Source organism: Neoarius graeffei, chromosome 21 (assembly GCF_027579695.1).
Source record: "Neoarius graeffei isolate fNeoGra1 chromosome 21, fNeoGra1.pri, whole genome shotgun sequence".
In the NCBI taxonomy this organism is placed as follows: Eukaryota; Metazoa; Chordata; class Actinopteri; order Siluriformes; family Ariidae; genus Neoarius; species Neoarius graeffei.
The window spans coordinates 51,211,146-51,233,483 of NC_083589.1; the positions used below are offsets into that span (position 1 = coordinate 51,211,146).

The 22,338-nt window shown below is 43.3% G+C and overlaps 1 protein-coding gene across 1 annotated transcript in view; it reads left to right on the plus strand.

Annotated features, from left to right (window-relative positions):
• asb13a.2 (ankyrin repeat and SOCS box containing 13a, tandem duplicate 2) overlaps positions 1 to 19,789 on the plus strand; it is a 31,484-nt gene extending 11,695 nt beyond the window's left edge. Inside the window, exons 3-6 of the mRNA XM_060903323.1 lie at positions 1,251 to 1,407; positions 1,506 to 1,640; positions 2,923 to 3,114; positions 15,930 to 19,789. Of these exons, the coding sequence (XP_060759306.1) occupies positions 1,251 to 1,407; positions 1,506 to 1,640; positions 2,923 to 3,114; positions 15,930 to 16,057 (612 nt within the window). The 3' untranslated portion in view covers positions 16,058 to 19,789. The remainder of the gene's footprint in view (positions 1 to 1,250; positions 1,408 to 1,505; positions 1,641 to 2,922; positions 3,115 to 15,929) is intronic.
• The last annotated feature ends 2,549 nt before the right edge of the window (positions 19,790 to 22,338 follow it).

Below are 22,338 nucleotides of genomic sequence, written 5' to 3' on the forward strand. Positions count from 1 at the left end.
GGATGTCTCACAGTGGTAAACATGGCCTTGTCCCAACTTTTTTAAAATCACCTAATTTTTCTCTTTAAATGATACATTTTCTCAGTTTAAACATTTGATATGTCATCTATGTTCTATTCTGAATAAAATATGGAATTTTGAAACTTCCACATCATTGCATTCCATTTTTATTTACAATTTGTACTTTGTCCCAACTTTTTTGGAATCGGGGTTGTACGATCATTCCTGTCCCAAGCGATATACTTGCGTCAGGCTTAGAGACAGAAAGAAGCACAAAAGAAAGCCTGGTAAGAAAAAGACTTCAGCGTGCAAGTAATAACTTTTTTTTTTTTTGCAGTTGTTTGACAACATTAAATGTAATTATAAATGGATAAAACGTACATGCCGTTCTGGATTAATTTAGAAATTGTATTTGTTGGCAAGCTGCTGTGGTATAGGAGGAATTCAGGTTGTGCTGTTATTGGAAAATAAATTTATGGGGTTAGGTCACACTGCGTCACACCTCACTGTTGTTGATTGTTTTCCTGAAACTGCAGCTGGTCAGTGTGATGCTGTGAAATGTTAGTTCTGATCAAGTTTTGTGGTCTAACCCTAATGGAAAATGACCTGTTTCTTCAGTCTTCGCACAAGTAAGTGCGAATGCTATTTCCTCTTGACATCATCAAGGTACAAAGTTAGAGAAAGGTGACAAGGACGGCCTTGTCCCAGTGTGTACTAGGTTAAAGCGACGTGTATGGAGGCACATGAAAAGGTTTGTGGAATATGCAGTAGAAATGGGAGGAAATCAGGGAATAATCTGGTGTTATGAATACGCTATCACTTCACATATATTTTATTTGAATATATCTCATCTCATTATCTCTAGCCGCTTTATCCTTCTACAGGGTCGCAGGCAAGCTGGAGCCTATCCCAGCTGACTACGGGCGAAAGGTGGGGTACACCCTGGACAAGTCGCCAGGTCATCACAGGGCTGACACATAGACAACCATTCACACTCACATTCACACCTACGGTCAATTTAGAGTCACCAGTTAACCTAACCTGCATGTCTTTGGACTGTGGGGGAAACCGGAGCACCCGGAGGAAACCCACGCGGACACGGGGAGAACATGCAAACTCCACACAGAAAGGCCCTCGCCGGCCCCGGGGCTCGAACCCAGGACCTTCTTGCTGTGAGGCGACAGCACTAACCACTACACCACCGTGCCGCCTATTTGAATATATATTAGTGGTTTTGCGCTGCTTTGCAGGTGGACGCGAGGAACGTGGACGGCAGCACTCCGCTGTGTGAGGCCTGTTCTGCTGGGAGTGCTGAATGTGCGCGGATCCTCCTCGAGTACGGGGCCAAGGTTAACTCCGCCCTTACCTCTCGCACCACTTCCCCGCTTCACGAGGCCTGCATAGGAGGTGAGGATCAGAGTGGCACTCGATCTTTTCACTGCGGCTAAAGTGATCACGTGACTTGCGTTTGACTACGTGCCATGTGTGTTTTTCTAAACCTGCAGGAAACGCTGAATGTGCAAGGCTCTTGATAGCAAATGGAGCCAGTCTGGAAACCTACGAACTGTACAGCGGCACACCACTTCACGTAGCCTGCGCTAAGCAGCACCTGGAGTGTGTCAAGGTGCTCCTCAGGGCAGGTAGGAACAAAAAGCTGTGTCTGAAATCCTGACCTATTCCTTATTCCCTCCAAGGCGCAACGAGCTTATTTTCTTATTGCAGTGCATTGTGGGATTTCCGAAACACTGAATAGTCTCCATGTGACTATTAAATGGACAGCTCTTGTTGTACTGCGTAGTGTGCTGTGTAGTATAAGGCACGATTTCTGGCAATGGAGCACTTGCATGTGACGTCACAGCCGATCCAGATTGTGACAGACGCCATCGTGTCGGTCAAACGCCATATTCCGCCTTCTATTTCTACTTCTGCTTTTACTTCTACCTTTTCTTCTGGAAAACCCTACTATATACAATTCTACTACAACGACTGCGGCTACAAGCTCTCCCTACCTGTGCACGTTTTTTGTGTGTATTTTTGCGTGTTGTTCGTCTGTACCGGACTTCAATATCCACTACAACCGTATGGACTTACTGGACATTGGTTTCCAGCAGAAAATGACGGTTTGTAGCGATTTCCATCGCATGCACAACATTCCGGACGAGAAAAAAAAAAAACATTCCGGACGAGACAGCGAGGTCTCCGTGGATTGTTATTGGAAGCAAAGCGAAGGAGGCGGCGCCGGGAGCAGAAGCAAAAGCGAGGCTACAGGCAGAGCCGGCCTGTTGACTAAGCTCAGAAAACAGCTACTCAAACCTCCACTGCTAAGCCTCTACCTCTCCAACGCCAGATCCATGTAAACAAGACGGACGATTTGGAATTACCTTATTTTATTCTATAATCGGCTGGTCAGTGCTATACTCAATACTTAAGTGACTTACCCATCCAATGAGGATTATTTTCTTGTTTACAAGATGCCACATCTGAGTCGCTGACAAATCCTGAATTTCTGTAAAGAAAACTGTCCAGAGATTTATAAGCACGCAGTGCTTCACCACTGAACAGCGAGAGAAAGTTGATGAGGTAATCATACACGTCCGGGTATTCCGCTGGCAGTTCAAAATCCGGTCGTGAAAACTCCATCCGGTAAGCCATAAGGGTCACAAATCTGTAGATCGTTTATTTTAGACATATATCTAGTTATCTGTTCATTAGAAAAATGAGCCGTGTAGTCCGTCGGTTGAAATTGATCCATTCTGTACACGAGTGCAGCAGTATTCAGCGGTGTTTTTGACCGACACGATGGCGGTTGTGTACTTTCCGGTCACGTGACTGCAAGATCTCTATAGGAGCTGTTCAGAAATGTGGATGTGAATTTGAGAACTTGGCCCCATATTAATGTTTTGTCTCATATGTTTGTGTAAGGAGCAAAAGTAAATGCAGTCCGGCTGCACGAAACAGTGCTACACCATGCAGCAAAGGCCAACAACGCAGAAATGATCAAGCTTCTAGTGGAGTTCGGGGCAAACATCTACGCCAAAGATAAGTACGAGAGGAAACCCATCGACTACACCAGGCCTGACACACCAGCTGGTCTTTCTCTGCAACATTACGAGAGTGAGTAACACGATGCTCGAACGCTAAAGAAGTGAAGCGGGTTAAAGGGCTGTATTTGTATTGGGCATGGAAGTTCAACACAGCAGGCTTGTTGTAGCACTCGAGTCCGACTCGTGACTTGACTTGGACTTGAGCACTGATGACTCAGACTCGTGCATTAACTGCATTCGGACTCGTAAATTGGAGACGAGGACTCTGATTTTTTCTTTATTTTTTTGAAACATGCCATAATAATTTGGCGTAAGATATTTATATCTACATTAATTTTTTTATACTAATTTCATCCAAGAGAATGCACATTCACCTGTTCATACGTCATGTTCAGGAACAAACTAACGTTAATGGCACTAAAGTGCCTGGAGAGACGCCCCTTGGATTGTCCGCTTTGCTTATTGAGGTATTTCACCCACGTGACCAAGTCACGTGACGCAGCCACTTTGGACGGCACGCTTAAGTCCTTCAGTGCAAGGCGGTATGAGATGGTGGAGACCTTTGCACATTTTAACAAGAAAGTAAGCTGCGATTCGTGTTAAATTGGATCTGTCTTTTATCACAAACACTGTACCCAGCCTTGGTATGGAGCCCTGTTTATTTATTTCTGTGTCCCGTTTCTTTCTAGCCTCTGTTATTGCGTTTTATGTCTGATGTCTGCTACATGCAACCCTAGACAAATTAACACTGCCTTGTTTCACTGCTCAGATGGGTTAACAAACACTGACCCATTTACTTTTTGCTATATATTTTATCAAAATTGCGTTAACTGATAAACTAACCTGAAATGAAATGATCACTGCAAAGTCTGGAGTACTCTTTTGGCTCCCAATCCTGTCTCTTCACAGCTGCAATCCATTTGGCCCTCTTGTCTGGGTCAGTAGGAAACCGGTAGTGATGTGTCGGTCGCGAACGATCCGGTTCAAAGAAGTGAACGACGGGAGCCGGCTCTTCGGTGGGAGCCGAGTTGGGGAGCCGAATTAGTTTTTTGTCCTTAGGTGCCTCAGAGAGAGAGACTTTCACAAAAAAAGTTGCTGTCCGATTGCGTCTTTGTGTTGTCTATTACCATTCAAAGGAAAAAAAAGTAGCATGGTGTACGCCTACTTTTTTTGGTTGGGGGGTTGATGTCATTCACAGCTGCGAAAATACGAAAATTGGTGTCATGCTTAAAGCTGTGGAGCGCAGGGGAGAGGAGTCTGTGAGGCACCTGAGGCGGGGAAAATCAGCTGTGTATTTTATATTGGTAATATAACACAGTTTTGCATTATGTTTGTGCGAAAATAATTTATTAATTGGTAAGTAAGATTTATTTCTATAGCTAGAACATTGTTACACTGCTATACTTTACAAAGCTTTCCAATGGCTACAAAAAATAAAATGGAAAACATCCTATTGATAAAATATAAATAATAATGTAATTAATTAACTAGTTAATTGCAGCAATTAAATCAAAAATAAAATCTCAGGAGACGTTTGGGAGCCGAAAGAGCCGGCTCCTTATAGTAAGAAGAGCCAAAAGAGCCGGTTCCCGAAAAAGAGCCGAAATTCCCATCACTAGAAACCGGTAAAAGGAGCGTCCTGCACGCTGTCCCTGTCTGTTGTGGCAGCCCACAGCACAACAAGCAAACACCATGGTTATTTATAGAGTGCTTACTGACAAATTAATCTATTCTAGGTGTCTGTAACACGTTTTTTTTTTCAAGCTGGTTCTCCCTATCTGTCTGCAGCGTTAGTATGTAGCTTGACGTTCAAAATGGCGGACACCGGGGCGTCACGTGACCCTGTGACGTCAGGTGAAATACCTCAATACAGACTTCTCGTGCGGTGGGAAAAAATGCACCGCTATGTGTTCCATATGTAGAACTATCGAAGGGACGACCTCGAACTTCACTCGTCATTTGACAAGACTCCACCCAGAGAAGGGAGTGACACGCTATGTTCATCGCTCTGTTGATAGTGGGCGGGGCTTGCTTGCTTGCTGAGCGATGAACTAGCTAGTGTTAACCCTCTCTCATGTTATTTGCCCTGTTGATAGTGGGCGGGGCTTGCTGAGCGATGAACAACTAAAATGGCGCAGTCGAGCAGTAACGTTAGTCCAACACAGTAGCAGAGACGGTTTCACATGAAGGCAGCAACAGCCACCGTCAAATGGTGCAGGTGGAGTCTTGTTCTCGGACTCGACTCGAAATTTTCTTTAATGACTTGGACTTTAATGAACTGGACTCGGACTCGAGGTTTCAAGACTCGACTAGAACACAAAGAAGATTTTGATAAAATGTAAAGCAGAGAAAATATCCAAGTATATAAAAAAAACTCAGCTGGGTTGCTCATGTGGCTACGGCATTCAGTGAAACGTGAACAAAACGTCTGATGTTTGTGAGTGAAGGGTATACAAAGACCGGATACCATCATAAAAAGGTTCTGGAAAATGTCATCAAAATTCTTGGGGAAAATGATAGAAACTTTTTTTTTTTCCAAAGAAAGCTTATCTAAAAGGAAGAGGGAGATTCGGACTAACTTATAATAAGTTAGTGCCTTAAGTTCCCAAAGGAATAATAGGTCAAGAAATTGTGTGTGTGTACTTTAAGGTTTCTTGGATTGCAAATACACTACCGTTCAAAAGTTAGGGGTCACCCAGACAATTTTGTGGTTTCCATGAAAAGTCACACTTTTATTTACCACCATAAGTTGTAAGATGGGGCGGCACGGTGGTGTAGTGGTTAGCGCTGTCGCCTCACAGCAAGAAGGTTCTGGGTTCGAGCCCCGTGGCCGGCGAGGGCCTTTCTGTGCGGAGTTTGCATGTTCTCCCCGTGTCCGCGTGGGTTTCCTCCGGGTGCTCCGGTTTCCCCCACAGTCCAAAGACATGCAGGTTAGGTTAACTGGTGACTCTAAATTGACCGTAGGTGTGAATGTGAGTGTGAATGGTTGTCTGTGTCTATGTGTCAGCCCTGTGATGACCTGGCGACTTGTCCAGGGTGTACCCCGCCTTTCGCCCGTAGTCAGCTGGGATAGGCTCCAGCTTGCCTGCGACCCTGTAGAACAGGATAAAGCGGCTACAGATAATGAGATGATGAGAATGAGAAGTTGTAAAATGAATAGAAAATATAGTCAAGACATTTTTCTGGCCATTTTGAGCATTTAATCGACCCCACAAATGTGACGCTCCAGAAACTCAATCTGCTCAAAGGAAGGTCAGTTTTATAGCTTCTCTAAAGAGCTCAACTGTTTTCAGCTGTGCTAACATGATTGTACAAAGGTTTTCTAATCATCCATTAGCCTTCTGAGGCAATGAGCAAACACATTGTACCATTAGAACACTGGAGTGATAGTTGCTGGAAATGGGCCTCTATACACCTATGGAGATATTGCACCAAAAACCAGACATTTGCAGCTAGAATAGTCATTTACCACATTAGCAATGTATAGAGTGGATTTCTGATTAGTTTAAAGTGATCTTCATTGAAAAGAACAGTGCTTTTCTTTCAAAAATAACGACATTTCAAAGTGACCCCAAACTTTTGAACGGTAGTGTATGTTTTGAAGTACAAGCGCTTTGATGAAGTCATATTTCACAGGAGATAAAATAAAAATTGACTTTACTGTTATATGATCGGAGCGGCACAATACCGAAGCAGTGTTTGATTAGGTTTGAAATTGCCCCTAGGAATGTGTATTTGAGTATACACTCACTGGCCACTTTATTAGGGACACCTGCTTATTCATGCAGTTCTCCAAATCATGTGGTAACAGACCGTTAAATCAATTCATAAATATTGGGAAAGGACCAGATGTGAGCGGCACGGTGGTGTAGTGGTTAGCGCTGTCGCCTCACAGCAAGAAGGTCCTGGGTTCGAGCCCCGGGGCCGGCGAGGGCCTTTCTGTGTGGAGTTTGCATGTTCTCCCCGTGTCCGCGTGGGTTTCCTCCGGGTGCTCCGGTTTCCCCCACAGTCCAAAGACATGCAGGTTAGGTTAACTGGTGACTCTAAATTGACCGTAGGTGTGAATGTGAGTGTGAATGGTTGTCTGTGTCTATGTGTCAGCCCTGTGATGACCTGGCGACTTGTCCAGGGTGTACCCCGCCTTTCGCCCGTAGTTAGCTGGGATAGGCTCCAGCTTGCCTGCGACCCTGTAGAAGGATAAAGCGGCTAGAGATAATGAGATGAGATGAGGACCAGATGTTTTTTTTTTTTCAATCAACTATCCAGTTTTGTGAAAGGATAAAGAAGAAGAACAACAACTTTATGCATCACACGTACACTTGTGAAATTCCTCTCTGCATTTAACCCATCTGAAGCAGTGAACACACACATACCAGAGCAGTGGGCAGCCATGCCAACAGCGCCCAGGGAGCAGTTGGGGCTTAGGTGCCTTGCTCAAGGGCACTTCAGCCTAAGGCCGCACGCAACATGTTAACTTAAAGGAAAACTTAAGGCAAATTTTTTATCATCAAAATTCTATTTATCTAATTTTATTAAATATAGGAACGCATTTTTGATCGCTATTTTGTCGCTGCTATAGCAGGTTATGAGTGTTTGAAATATGCTCTGTAATATATCAGTCCATATGTCAAAGCAACGGCCGTAAACGAGACTCGTTGAGACCTGTTCGAGACATCGTAGGACGGAAGTAAAACGTACAGCGGAAATCAAAGTGACCAACATCTGCCAACGTTGTCAAAAGACGCGCGCGCCCTCTTTTGAATGCTGACGTAATCAAGCCGGAAATTTTGTTTGTTTTGATAGCAATCAGGAAAGTTTGAAAAAAGTCGGCAGTAATCGTCATTTAAACTCGTTTTTGTGCAATATTTCGTTTGGAAAACAGTTTTCAAAACGGCGGCGCTGACACGTCACGTTTTGAAGTCTCGCACAAGTCTCGTGAAGATCACGCGGATAAGCGACGCCTGCCGTGGACCAAACGCACTAAATTCAACACGGCTAAAAACCGAATAGGCCGATAAGTATAATATTTAATTGCAATTAGTTCCCAATACGAGTCACGATATAAGGTTACTAAAACCCAAAACGTAATTGAATAACACGTTAATTAAGAAATAAAGCAAGTTTAAAAATGACTTCAGTTCCCCTTTAACCCTGTAGGGGTGTTCACACGGCACATATTTGCATCGATGCTGCACCGATGTATTTTGTTGCGATGTATCTTACACCGGTGTAAATTTTGTGGAGCGTTCACACGTCACAAACCTGCTTACTAGAGAGAAGCGTGTTAGCACCGGTGCAGCCCCACTTGCGTTCACACGGCAGTTTTTGCGACCGTGCTATACGATAGTAATAATGCGGAAATGAAATATGCGCATGCGTGAAAATGTACTTTTCCCGGTTGTCATGGCATCACCAAGCGCCGGGAAAACAACGTGGATGAAGACACCACTGTTGCCAGATAGTGCTGACGTTTTCCAGCCCAAAATATGTTCAAATCTGCCAAAATCCACTTAAAACCGCCCAATCTGGCAACACTGGAAGACACGCAGTTCTGTTGTTGTTGATATTCGCCATTTTGGAAGCGCAAAATACCAGGATACAAATTATGCAATGCCCGTATGTAATCGACTCTCCTCACGCGTAGCGAGTCTACCCCTGTAGCGTTCAGACGTCCCATTTTATATCGGTGCTGCCCCGCAAACTAGCATTTACTCCGGAGTAAATTTCTTAAACCACCTCCTGAGCAGGGTTAGATTTACACCAGTTTAAGCAGCTTTCAGGGGCTACACCGGTATAACTTTGTACCGTGTGAACGCTCTACCGGGGCAGCCCCGGTGCTACACCGGAGTAAAAGTTGCCGTGTGAACACCCCTCAAGTCTTTGAACTGTGGGGGAAACCCACACGTACATAGGGAGAACATGCAAACTCCACACAGAAAGGCTCCCATTGGTCGTTGGGCTCGAACCCAGAACTTTCTTGCTGTGAGGTGACAGTGCTAATCACTACACCACCAAGGTGATCAGTAGGAGGAACTTTGTGATGAATTGCAGTAAAGAGATTAAGCGTAGTCAATCCATGCCAGCAAAAATAAATGCCGTCCACCATTTTCCCTTTTAATTTGCGATCCATTGATGTACAGTATACGCATTAATTTACCCAAATCATCACTCAAATTTTTGTTTGAATCAGCAATTCAGGGAATTCCCACCAGGTGGCGCATTTGGTTTAATTTTCACCACGTGCTTTCTGTTTGCTTTTATACTTCTCTCACAAGAAATTTAATGATAACAGATATGAATAATAAGCATAAATTATTAACATAAGGACTGAAATAACAATGATTAACAGCGGTAGAGCAGAGTAGTTTCAAGGTTAATGGTGATGAGTCTACAGTAGTTCCTAGTCTTGATTCTGTACTCGATAGAAAAACAGAAATGTCACGTCTCCTAGAAACATTTGAAGTGTTTTTGTGCAGCAGATCTGGTTTAAAGGGTCTGGCTTGCTGTTTGTGGTGGCTCATAATCCAACATGTAGCCTTGGTACTTAATGGGATGTTTTGGAATAGAGCAGGAATAAACAGAATGAGGATGGAGATCAGATCACAAAGCAGGTTCGAGTATGGAAGAACAGCGCTCTTGGTATGGAATGTCTCTCAGGGCTGTCTCGTGAGGTCCTGTGGCAGCCACATCTTAGCAGCACATGCCCCAAAACATTATTAAAGAATGTAAACTGGTTCGGGCAGGTGCTGTGCTCTGGTAATGCTGTTATGAATGTGTCTAAACAAATGTGACATTTTAATTTATTGACTGCTAATGTACTTGGAGATAATAGTGTGTGACGGATGAGGCTCAAGACCGTGGCGTTGACCACCCAGACTTAATGTGAGTTTCTGTAGGATGTTTTTTATCCGGAGCCAAAGCAACATGCTTGAAGATTTTTTTAAGATATATACAGTACTTCTGTATTTATAGAGTTTTTTTTCCCTGCAGCTGTGTTTAATTTTTTATGTACAGTACATGCACACTGATTAATGAATTTCAGTCCAGTTAGTGTATCAGCGATGAAAACATTGCTGTCAAGAAAATTCTAGCAAGCAGAGAGGAAAAACTGAATTTTTTTTTTTGGGGGGGGACTGTGAGCTGGCCTAGTAGTTAGCATGTCCACCTCTCAACCAGGAGATCTGAGAGAGAAAGAGAGATAGAGGAACTGTGAGCTGGCCTAGTGGTTAGCATGTCCACCTCTCAACCAGGAGATCTGAGAGAGAAAGAGAGATCGAGGAACTGTGAGCTGGCCCAGTGGTTAGCATGTCCACCTCTCAACCAGGAGATCTTGGGCGGGGGGGGGGTTACTGTAAGCTGGCCTAGTGGTTAGCATGTCCACCAGGAGATCTGAGAGAGCGGGAGGAACTGTGAGCTGGCCTAATGGTTAGCATGTGCACCTCTCAACCAGGAGATCTGAGAGAGAGAGAGGAACCATGAGCTGGCCTAGTGGTTAGCATGTCCACCTCTCAACCAGGAGATCTGAGAGAGAGAGGAACTGTGAGCTGGCCTAGTGGTTAGCATGTCCACCTCTCAACCAGGAGATCTGAGAGGGGGGTACTGTGAGCTGGCCTAGTGGTTAGCATGTCCACCTCTCAACCAGGAAATCTACAACCAGAGCAATCTACTCGCGGTCGGGTCATACCAAAAACCATCATAAAATTGGTACCTACTGCCATTTGGTAAGGCATGCTGCAATTAAGATGCGAGTAGGGAGTCAAACTTTCGCAGTTACCAGAGAATTGGCTCCCCATTGTAACTCTAGCTATATAATAGGCGAGAGGCTGAAGGTGAAAGAAACGGAGATTGGCGCCACACCCATGCGCTTCAAAGAGCTGAGTAGTACTGGGGCAGGAGATTGCCTGGGAAGACCAGATCCTGGCCTCAGAGGGACTTTGACTTGATATATAGAGGGATAAGATATTTGAAGTTGATAACACTGAGGCAAAATTCTGGTACTTAATAATAAGCAATTCCTCCGTGGTTTTCTGACCAAAGAGACCACAGTCCCACATTGTTGCTTTCTACTGACCCACAAGACCAAGGTTCACAGTTGTAGGTCAAAACTCTGCACTGCCAGAAACAAATGTCTTGTACGTTCTCTCTGAGACCTTTCCCCTTCAGGGAATTTAATTTTCACTCAAGGTGCAAGGGCATGAAGGACATGCTCTGGCAGTGGTTCCTTTCACATCTCACTAACTTTATCAAGGTGAACTTTGACCTGTGAATACATGAACCTTGTAGAAAACAAGAAGGTGCTCCGGTATGTTCGAATGAAGCTGACCATCATAGCCTCGGATTTTTGTGTAAAAATCCTCTTTTCCTTTATCTCCTGAGGTTTTCTTGTTAGCAATCCTGGCACTTCTGCGACATGTATATATTCCAGTGGCGAACTGTTACTATTAGAGCTTGGGACTTGAGCTCAGACAAACCTTAGCCAGACACGCCAAAAAAGCAACAGGGCAAAGGATTTTGCAAGGGATTAGCGGCAGGCTGCCAGGTCGCTCCATTATGTGTAGTTGTTGATGTTGATTTTAAAATTAAATTACACAGGGAAATGAATACTTAAAGGTAGACTGCCTTTCAGATTTTTCAAGTGTAGGTCATAAAAAGAATTCTCCCTGAGACCCAATTATTTTTGTTGAGTGGACCGAAAGCTACTGAATTCGAATCACAGACTTCCAATTTTATTAGTTTTTAAAAATAGAGCAATTAATGAATTTAGGGCCACGTGGCTGTAAATTCTCCGCTATTTTTTCCTGCTTCACCATGACCCAATTCAAGATACTACGTCATGCATCACATGGTGGGCTTTCCCCGTTTGCGCAAGGCATTGTGGGATACAAATTTGAAACAGGAAAGGAAAATGGAGGACGTGAGTGTGCGAATGAAACGTGAAAGACTGACTACAGTAACGGAAAGCGAGAAGAAAAGACATTATGTTGCGAAGGAAAGGAAACGCAGGACCAAGCTAATAAATACCGGCGCTCAGCGAGCACCTCGGTGTGATCAGCTGTTCGTTTAGCGACAGAATGATGAAACTCAGTGCACGGTCAAAGGTAAACCTGTAGATGGCAGTAATGCAACACTGGATGGCAGCTGCCATAAAACCCAAACGAAGGAGGAAAAGAAGAAGGTAAACCTGCACATGCGTACATGGACTTCCTCTGTCTGCTTGACTGCAGGAAGTGAGCGATTTCATGCACATTATTTGCTCGGGAATCACCTCAAATTAAATAACTTCCCAGCCACAGAATGGCCTGGGTTTTTTTTTTTTTGAGATATTACAGAAATAAACATATTTCACAATGACCAAATTTCAGAGGGAACTAAATTTCACCGATTTTATGAAATCGAAAGGCCGTATAGCTTTAAGTCTGAGTGAAAAATACTGTAGCGAGCGTGCAGTGTGGAAGAAGAGTCTGGAGACAGAAATCGTAGTTTCTCAGTCGTTAGTCTGTGCTACTTGCTCTCGATAGCACTGGCTTGACCGCTTTATTAGCATTCGCTAACACTACTGATGAATGACTCGCAGTAAAGCTAACGCTGGCCTTCGAGAAGGCCTAGGGCGATAAATTTTTGTTCCCGCCCACTATAACTCAAGATCTGATTGGTTCATTCGTCTGTCACTTCCTACATAAACATACACTGCCATGGCCTTCTGTTCCGCCAATGAAGTCCTAACCAATGAGTGAGCCAGCTCTAAACTCTTCTCAGTCTAGAGACAACAGGCAAAAAAATCTCATTGGATAACTCTATTTTAACGTTTTCAGGACAGTAACCCTTTCATTTCTGAAGCAAATTTGATAGAAAATGAGGCCGAATTAAAATTAGAAGAGAATAATTATCATGAAATTCGGAAAGAATGAAAGAAATTGAATAAAACATTTGAAATGCTGATATGTTTGGGCTTCTCTGAAAGCCTAGAAGACCCTGACGGTTCCCCTCTGATATATTCATAGATGGATGAATGTACAGTACTGTGCAAAAGTCTTAGGCACCTTATTTATTTTTTTTCATACAAACTTTGTTATAGACTTTTATTTGATGACTTCTACATTTATGGAACCAGTACAAAACATTTTAGATTTCCAAACATTAGTTTTCTGGCACAAAGTTAAACGTTACAGAAAATGTTTGCATGTCAGTAAAGAAAGAAAGCAGCCTGTTACATAACAGACCACTTTTCAGACAAAAACATAATGAACGCTGCTGGGTTTTGGTGCAAAATTAAAGGCGTCGTGCGGTAATTTCAGCAATCAGGCTATATCGTGTCAAAATGTCGGGTTTGGTGGGTTATTCAAGCCCCTCGGTTTCCCGCGATCTCAGTGTCACGATGCGCCCGCTACAAGCATTTAAAGTTGACGCGCACAGCCAAATTTAGGCAGCCAGCCGTTAACTAGGTCAACTTATGTGTGACGTCATACCAGTAACCTCCCTTGGGTGATGCTGGCCTGTCGCCATGTTTTCTGTATAGCGTGCGTTTACCAGAGTTGTTTACATTGTGGATTTTGTGGATTTATTCAGTTTGTGGATAGTTTTGAACACTCAAAACACTATGAAATGATGTATTAAACCTCCATGATCTTGCAATATTATGTACAACACCCCATGTCGCTTTTAATAGGTCTAAGATCATCATGGGAGAGCAAAATAGATCTATAGGATAGAAACCAAAAGGCCAAATTTGGACTTGTGTCCAAATTTTACAGTGATTTATGCCACAGAGCTGCCTTTAACTAATAATTATCACTTATTACTGACGATTGTACATTTACTAAACAATACAATACAAAGCTCAATACTCCCAGCCTATAACATACTGAATATCAAGTTAAAATCAACCGCAATAAAAGGAAAATGATGAAAACTGGAATATCAAGGGGTCTACTGTATCAGAAGGCCCACTGCATTTCGCGAGATTGCAAGCTGTCAAGTTGCTAGAATTCAATCTTTCTAGCTATACTTTCACCCCCTACAGCTATCAGTATTACACATAATCATAGATTAATCACACAGCATTCTAATTCAAGTGAAAATGGTCTTTAAAAATACACACAAGTAGTGATTTAGTCAGAGAAACAACCAAAACAAGTCTTCAAGTCGCCGGTCTTCTTCATTCTCGTCTAAGTTTCTGTCGTCGTCAGAACTGTCCTCATTTTCTTCTGAAGATGAGCGCTCAGGTTCAAATCTGTAAGGCTGGATACCACCAGGACATTCAGCTGTCAAAATCTCTACTTGTGGGCCATTTTCTTCTTCTGTATCGGTAAAATCAAAGCTAATTTCCTCAGCATCGCTCCTATTTTCTGGTGTGTCCGCCATTGCAACTGCACCGAGTGGTTACTGGTATGACGTCACGCAGCTGTTCCATTGACCGAGAGGGGGCGCTGCGAACGTGGGAAATTTCAAGTGATGGGCATGACCAAATAAGGACCGATTACAACCGCGGGAAGCTTTTGAAAAATCGACGGTCAATTTATTTTGAATCTCGAAAGCATTCTGGTGCAGAATAATGCGACTTTTATCGCCACTGCGTGACGCCTTTAAGACGCGAGTGTGACAAAGTGTCCAGAAGAACTGTGGCTGGTTCTGGAAGATGCTCAGTAAAACCTACAGCTCATTTCCACATAAAACTGCACTCGCTGTACCTGAGGCTACAATTTTTTTTTTAATTAATTTTTTCCAGCAAAGGGTCGTCTCACGCCGAATACAAACTTTGTTTCATTTAAGCCAGTATCTCACTGGGCTGCAACAGCTTGCGACAAATTGCGAACATCATTCGCGAGAGAGTTTCAAAAGTGTCTTGAAACATTCGCGGGGCTTCTCGGTTTCCTCGCATGAGTCGCAAAGTGTCGCTCCTTCATCGCTGAAATTTTGAACATGTTCAAAAAATTCGTGCGACAAAATTTCTCTCAAAATAGCCGCTAGTTGCTGGTGTCGCAAAGCCGTCACGAACCCTTCTCAAGTCAGTTTCCATGAGGCTTCCTCTACTTCCCTGCCTGCCGAGGGAAAGCCGGGCTGCGACAGCCTGCGACTAGTTGGAGACACAACAATTACGGTAAAATATGCAAATATCAGTTCAGTGAGATTCCAAGTGAAAATTGTCGCTAATTTTCATATTTTATCGCAATTGTTGTGTCTCCAACTAGTCACGGGCTGTCGCAGCCCAGTGAGATACTACCCTTATTACGGCTTACTGATTACTGTTTATAGTATTTATCTCATCTCATCTCATTATCTCTAGCCGCTTTATCCTTCTACAGGGTCGCAGGCAAGCTGGAGCCTATCCCAGCTGACTACGGGCGAAAGGCGGGGTACACCCTGGACAAGTCGCCAGGTCATCACAGGGCTGACACATAGACACAGACAACCATTCACACTCACATTCACACCTACGGTCAATTTAGAGTCACCAGTTAACCTAACCTGCATGTCTTTGGACTGTGGGGGAAACCGGAGCACCCGGAGGAAACCCACGCGGACACGGGGAGAACATGCAAACTCCACACAGAAAGGCCCTCGCCGGCCCTGGGGCTCGAACCCAGGACCTTCTTGCTGTGAGGCGACAGCGCTAACCACTACACCACCGTGCCGCCCACTATAGTATTTATTTAATGTTGAAACATTTCATTTCGTTATTTTTGAAGGCATCTTTGCGTTACAGCATTTCATTCCATGTGCCTAAGACTTGTGCACAGTCCTCTTAAATGCAGGCATGTAACTGGTTTTATAAGACTAGCAGGTGTAAAAGGAAGATCCGTATTAGAACGTCAACCTGACGATGGCTCTGTTTTGATGCTCAGCTGCTGCGTGTGTGTGTGTGTGTGTGTGTGTGTGTTCCTGCAGGTTGTCCTCTGTCTCTGCAGGAGCTGAGCCGTATCGCGCTGAGGAATGTCCTGGGCACCAGAGCGCCGCAAGTCATCACCAAACTGGACCTTCCCAATTTTATCATACGCTACCTCTCATATCTGTGAGATACACATAGACACACACACACTCAGGGCTGGCGTGACTCAGAGCTTCAGTACACCAACAATAAGGTTATATTTCTTACCTGAACATCTTTCCTTATACTTATTATCTGAATATTATTCATAAGGACTCTTGGAGATGCACTTGGTGCTTTAGAGGACGTCTTGGTCTTTGAATGCACAATCCAACCGCACTATTAAATAAAACATTAGCTATTGTAAATATCAGAGCAAAGCACTTTAGACATCCTCAAAGCTGTTTAGTTGTGAAAGCCAGAGGACAGAGAAGTACGTGATCGTACCAGCTGCCTGCACTCAGGAACTTCTCTGAACGCAATATACGAGGCTCAGAAGTGGCAGTACATTAGTAACCTTGACTACAGCTGTGTAGCGCGAGCAACACTCCACCAGCCTGAAGCACATTCTGGCAGCTTCATCCGAAACTGGTCCACAGACCTACCTGACAGCATGTTGTGTTGTCGCACGGCACGTCCGAGAATGTAAACACACAAGGACCAATGATGTGCTCGGAGTGAAAGATTGCAGGCCCGGTCACATCTGCATCCTTATTTTAGTTATATCCACATTCTCTCCATATCACAATTCAGAATCAGTGCTATTGTGGTGTATTTAGATCGTTATATTTAACAATTATTCGCTGAATATTCGCAGGGTGAATATCAGTGGTTTAGTATACATACAAGACACTTTTTCCATGGAATAAAAACATGTATTCTGTTCCCTTCTCATGGGTTTATTGATGGCATGCAATATTCTTATCATACCGCTTATCCTCCATGTATTATGCCACTCTCCCCAATGGAGAATGAGCGTGCAGTGTTGTTATTGTTGTCAAGACAGCATGACGTGACGCGTCAGAGCTCATGTAAATATCCAGTGACAAAACTTTTCTTTTTTTTAAAGATTTTTTTTGGGCTTTTTTTCACCTTTATTGGATAGGACAGTGTAGAGACAGGACAGGAAACGAGCAGGAGAGAGAGACGGGGAGGGATCGGGAAATGACCTCGGGCCGGAATCGAACCCGGGTCCCCGGATTTATGGTATGGCGCCTTAGCTACCTGAGCCATGACGCCCCCAGTGACAAAACTTTTCTGCTGTGCATGCGCACAATCATTTCTTTGTCCGCCGGGAAAGAGAGACGACGAGGCTAATCCAGCGCTACTGCTAGGATTAGCTATGCTATAATTAAGCACTAAATAAATAAACTAAAAACTGAAACCAAAGATGCGTTGAACACCCAAAAGGCTACCAAAACTCCATTATATATTCTTTATGCATATTTACAAGAGAAAAACATATCAACGGACATCGAAAAACTGGAAAAGAGACACATCGGAGATATAAAACTTCCGTGCTAGCGAGTGACTGTGGCAATTTGTAAACAAACACGGCCGTCAGGTTTGCTTCGTTAAAAGCGGAAGATTTTGAGAGATTTGTGGCTGCCAGAAATTTTCGCTCCGTTGTGTGTAGCTGTCGATGTTGATTTTAAAAGTAATTCAGTAAATTCAACTGGGAAATGAGTACCGTGTTTTTCGGACTATAAGTCGCACTTTTTTTCATGGTTCAGCTAGCCATGCGACTTATACTCCGGTGCGACGTATATATGGTTTTTTTTTTTCACCGCGGAATAACTGGAGCTGATGCTGAGTCTGACGACAGCCACGCAGAAGAAGAGGAAACGGCACTTCGTCTGCCGCTGGAATTGGCAGAGTTGTTCAGAAGCGACACCGAGGATGAGGAATTCAATGGATTTGCTGATTTGGAGTGAAATCATCAGCTTGATAAACTTGATTGACCTGTGTTTTATTATTAATGATAGGGCTATAGTTATTTAAATAAGTTATGTAATGATTTTAGGCAGTGCTTAATTTGTGAAATGGGAGGTCCCGGAACGCAGGAGGTGGGTGGGTCCGGCGACTCAAAAAAAAAAAAAAAAAGGTGGGGGGTGGTTTACTATAACTTTACGCACACGCGCTTATTGTGTGTGTAAAAAAAAATAATAATAATATCAGACATTATTATCTTAGAAAACGCTTTAGTGACGAACAGTTACAGACAGTAATATGTTGTGATATGTTATAAAATATTATTTTTATTAGGCTATATATTAAATTATATATTAAATTTATCTTCTAAAATAACAGACTACTCATATCACAACCGGTTTATTTCACCATTGGAGAGCAGATCACACAAGACATGAGTTAAATTACTCTTTTTAAGGATTTAAGTAGGGGATTTAAAAGCGGTTGTTTTTTTTTCACTAGACGGTTGTCTTTGGAGATGATATACCTATAGCCTACTTGACCTCTGATTTAATGAAATAAAATTCGACAAAAATGAAGAATGACTCTCCTCGATGATGACTACAGCTTTAATAACACAGATGAAAGAGCCATGGGGCGATAATAAGCCCTACCGGTAAAAATATTCTAAAAGCAAACTGATTAATGCATCAGTAATAGGCTACTAATATTAGTTATAATAATAATATAGGCTATTAGTAATAACGATAGTGATAGTATTAAAGATAGTAGTAGATATTTAAAATAATCAGACTAGGCTACTTACAGGGCAAAGGGTGCGTCATCACTGCTCAGCTGTTCGTTTATTAAATAAACAATGCAGTCGCGCAGTAACCACGCGCCGCTTATCAGATACAATCACAGATTCTATGGATAGAATAACCCTTCAAAAAAGTGCGACTTATAGTCCGGTGCGACGTATATATGTTTTTTTCGTCTTCATAATGCATTTTTTGGCTGATGCGACTTAAACTCCGGAGCGACGTGTAGTCCGGAAAATACGGTACTTAAGTCTGAGTGGAAAATGCTGTGGTGAGCGTGAAGAAGAGGAGTCTGGAGACAGAAATATTAGTTTCTCAGTCGTTAGCCTGTGTTACTGATTAACGTTACACCGGCTGGAAGGTGACTTCACTGTCGTGCCAACTTGCGGCTAAGCTAGCGTTGGCCTTTGAGAATGCTGATCTGCTGATATGAAGAGTATGTATGTGTAATAGTAATAATATTGTCTGGCTTTTTTTCGTGGTATATCAGATATATTCCATTCCGCTAGCATGATTTTGAAATCAGGAGAGGATGATTAGTTTTCTATTACAGCAGCTCTGACTGTAGTGCCATGCGTCATTCAGATCACAGGTTTATATCCATCCATGTGCTCATCTAATGCATTCACGTTTCTACAGGAATAACATTTAAACAAGAACAATTGTCGATATGGTGATGTTTTCTCCAAGGAGATGTTTATTTCACGTTTTTGGAAGGAGTCTCCAGTGTCAGCACTTTGCAACAGTTAGAGATAAAACTATAACTTAAAAAGCTGGATTATATTTGCTTTTAAATACATGTACATATCTACAAGATGGCAGCTGCATTGATCTTGCAGGTGTTCGGGGCATTGCTTTTGCAGGTCCTGAGACAGGGACATGAGGTGGGAAAGGGGTTTTTAGGTTGAAGGCGCAGATATTTTAAGCAGCATGTATGTTGCCTTCATTGACTCGAGTCTCATGGACATTCCACAACAGTTTCACAGCAAGAAGGTTCTGGGTTCGAGCCCAGCGGCCGGCGAAGGCCTTTCTGTGCGGAGTTTGCATGTTCTCCCCGTGTCCGCGTAGGTTTCCTCCGGGTGCTCCGGTTTCCCCCACAGTCCAAAGACATGCAGGTTAGGTTAACTGGTGACTCTAAATTGACCGTAGGTGTGAATGTGAGTGTGAATGGTTGTCTGTGTCTATGTGTCAGCCCTGTGATGACCTGGCGACTTGTCCAGGGTGTACCCCGCCTTTCGCCCGTAGTCAGCTGGGATAGGCTCCAGCTTGCCTGCGACCCTGCATAGGATAAGCGGTTACGGATAACGGATGGATGGATGGATGGATGTCTATTAAAGAAATAAAAATTGTAAACATTGATAAACCGCCATGGTGTAAGGGGAATACTACAGTATAGCCAACATACAAACTCAAAAACTAGTGAAAATATTCAGTTTTACAGTTTTTGTTGTTGTTGCTTATTATTATTATTATTATTATTAGCACTTGCAATGAAAGAAATCCTGAAATTTGTGGGATCTCCTGCACACTCATGCCCCTTTTCCACCAAAGCAGTTCCAGGGCTGGTTCGGGCCCAGTGCTTAGTTTGGAACTGGGTTTTCTGTTTCCACTGACAAAGAACTGGCTCTGGGGCCAGAAAAACTGGTTCCAGGCTGCACCAACTCTCTGCTGGGCCAGAGGAAAGAACCGCTTACGTCAGCGGGGGGGCGGAGTTGTTAAGACCAACAATAATAAGACTGCGAAAGATCGCCATTTTTAAGCGACGAGAAGCAGCAGTTGTACAAACGCAAAGTCATCCATTATTATTATTGTTGTTGCTGCTGCGGCTTCTTCTGGGTTGTTTTTGCTTCAATATTCGCGCCAAGGTTTATGCAAACGTAGCGACGTAACTGACGTGTATATAGCGACGTAATGACGTGGCTTCCCTTAGCATTGTGAGCTATGGAAAAGCAAACTGGTTCTCAGCTGGCTCGCAAGTTGAATGAGTTGTGAACCAGCACCAGCACTGGCTCCGAACCAGCCCTGGAACTGATTTGGTGGAAAAGGGGTATCAGTGCCCCTACTTCCCACATCCTTGTTCTCAGAAATATAAGCGAATACCAGCATGACTTGCAGCAGCAGAACAGCACCATGTGACCCTCCCTGTGTCCGAAATCGCTCCCTACTCACTATATAGGGCACTATATAGTGAGGACACCATTTTGTAGTGCTGTCTGAAATGATAGTGAAGATCATTACACCCTGTATAGTGCACTCAAAGTATCCCACAATGCATCACGAAAAGTAGTGTACAACCAATGGTCACTAACCAAGCAATATATCCCATCATGCATTGCAGTCGCGCTGAAAGAAATCAAATTAAAAGTCTCAAATTTGATTTAATAAAAGGCAGCAGCAAAGAAGAAATTATTCAGCCTTGATTTAAAAAAAACTGAAAGATGCAGGCACTTTGTATTGATTAATGTGGGAAATACGCTCAGTATAATATGGATTTATCGCAAAAATACATGCATGTATTTATTATTTTGAAAACCCGCCAGCCGACTGATCTGGCACGTTTTAACTGCGACGGACAAGCGTCAGAAAGCGTTTTTTCATTTTACCAATGAGCTCACTATATAGTCCTCTATATAGTAATTCCCTATATCGTGAGTAGGGAGTAGTGAACAAGTGAGCGATTTCGGACACAGGGACTGTGTCTGCGACTCGCTAAACAAACTTCTTCCTCCTTCTTCTTCCAGCTGTTCTCATTAGGGCTCACCACAGCAGATAATGTTCCTCCATCTCCTCCTGTCCTCTGTATCATCTTCTGTCCCACCAGCCGTCCTCATGTCCTCCTTCACCCCATCCATAAATCCCATCTTTACTCTTCCTCTTTTCCTTCTACCTGGCAACTCCATCTCCAGCATTCTTTTCCCAATATACCCTGGATCTCTCCTCTGTACATGTCCAAACCATCTCAATCTCACCTCTCTCACTTTGCCTCCAAGCCATCCTACATGTCCCGTCCCTCTAATACACTCGTTTCTAATCCTGTCCAACGTTATCACTCCCAATGAGAATCTCAGCGTCTTCAGCTCTGCTGCCTCCAGTTCAAACAGACTAGCATTGTCACAAATCACATACTCGTGCACTGTTCCACACTTTTTTCCTATTACGTTTAGCGTTTGAAAAGTAAAAACCTCTCGCCCAGCGTTCAGATTTACCGAAAGGCCCGTTTTGTGTGCCAGTCTTCTAGATTAGTAAAGACTGTTGAATGTAAGATATGAGATTTCAATACGAGACACAGATCATGACAACAGTGGAAAGTTTAAAAAACAAACAAACAAAAAAAACCCAATCAGTCTATTTAACTTCACTGTGCATGAAATTATTGTACAGGGGTAGGTTTCCCAAAAGCCTCTTAACGCGAAGAGCATCTTAACTAGGAGAGAGAGTGTTCATTGTGATGTTTGCTCTACCATTTAAGGATGATCTTTGTGCTACGATGCTTTTGGGAAACTCACCCCAGTTCGATTTGCAATCCGGATGGACAGGGATGGTTTGGTGCTGACACGCCATCTAGTGGACGTTGCTTTTAATTTTCTAGATGTACGTAGAATATACAGGCTAGTATGTGAACAATGGCACTTGTGTTGCTGCTACATAAAGTATTCACCAGTGTTCAGTTTTCCACCATTGGGAGAGTCTTCACTAC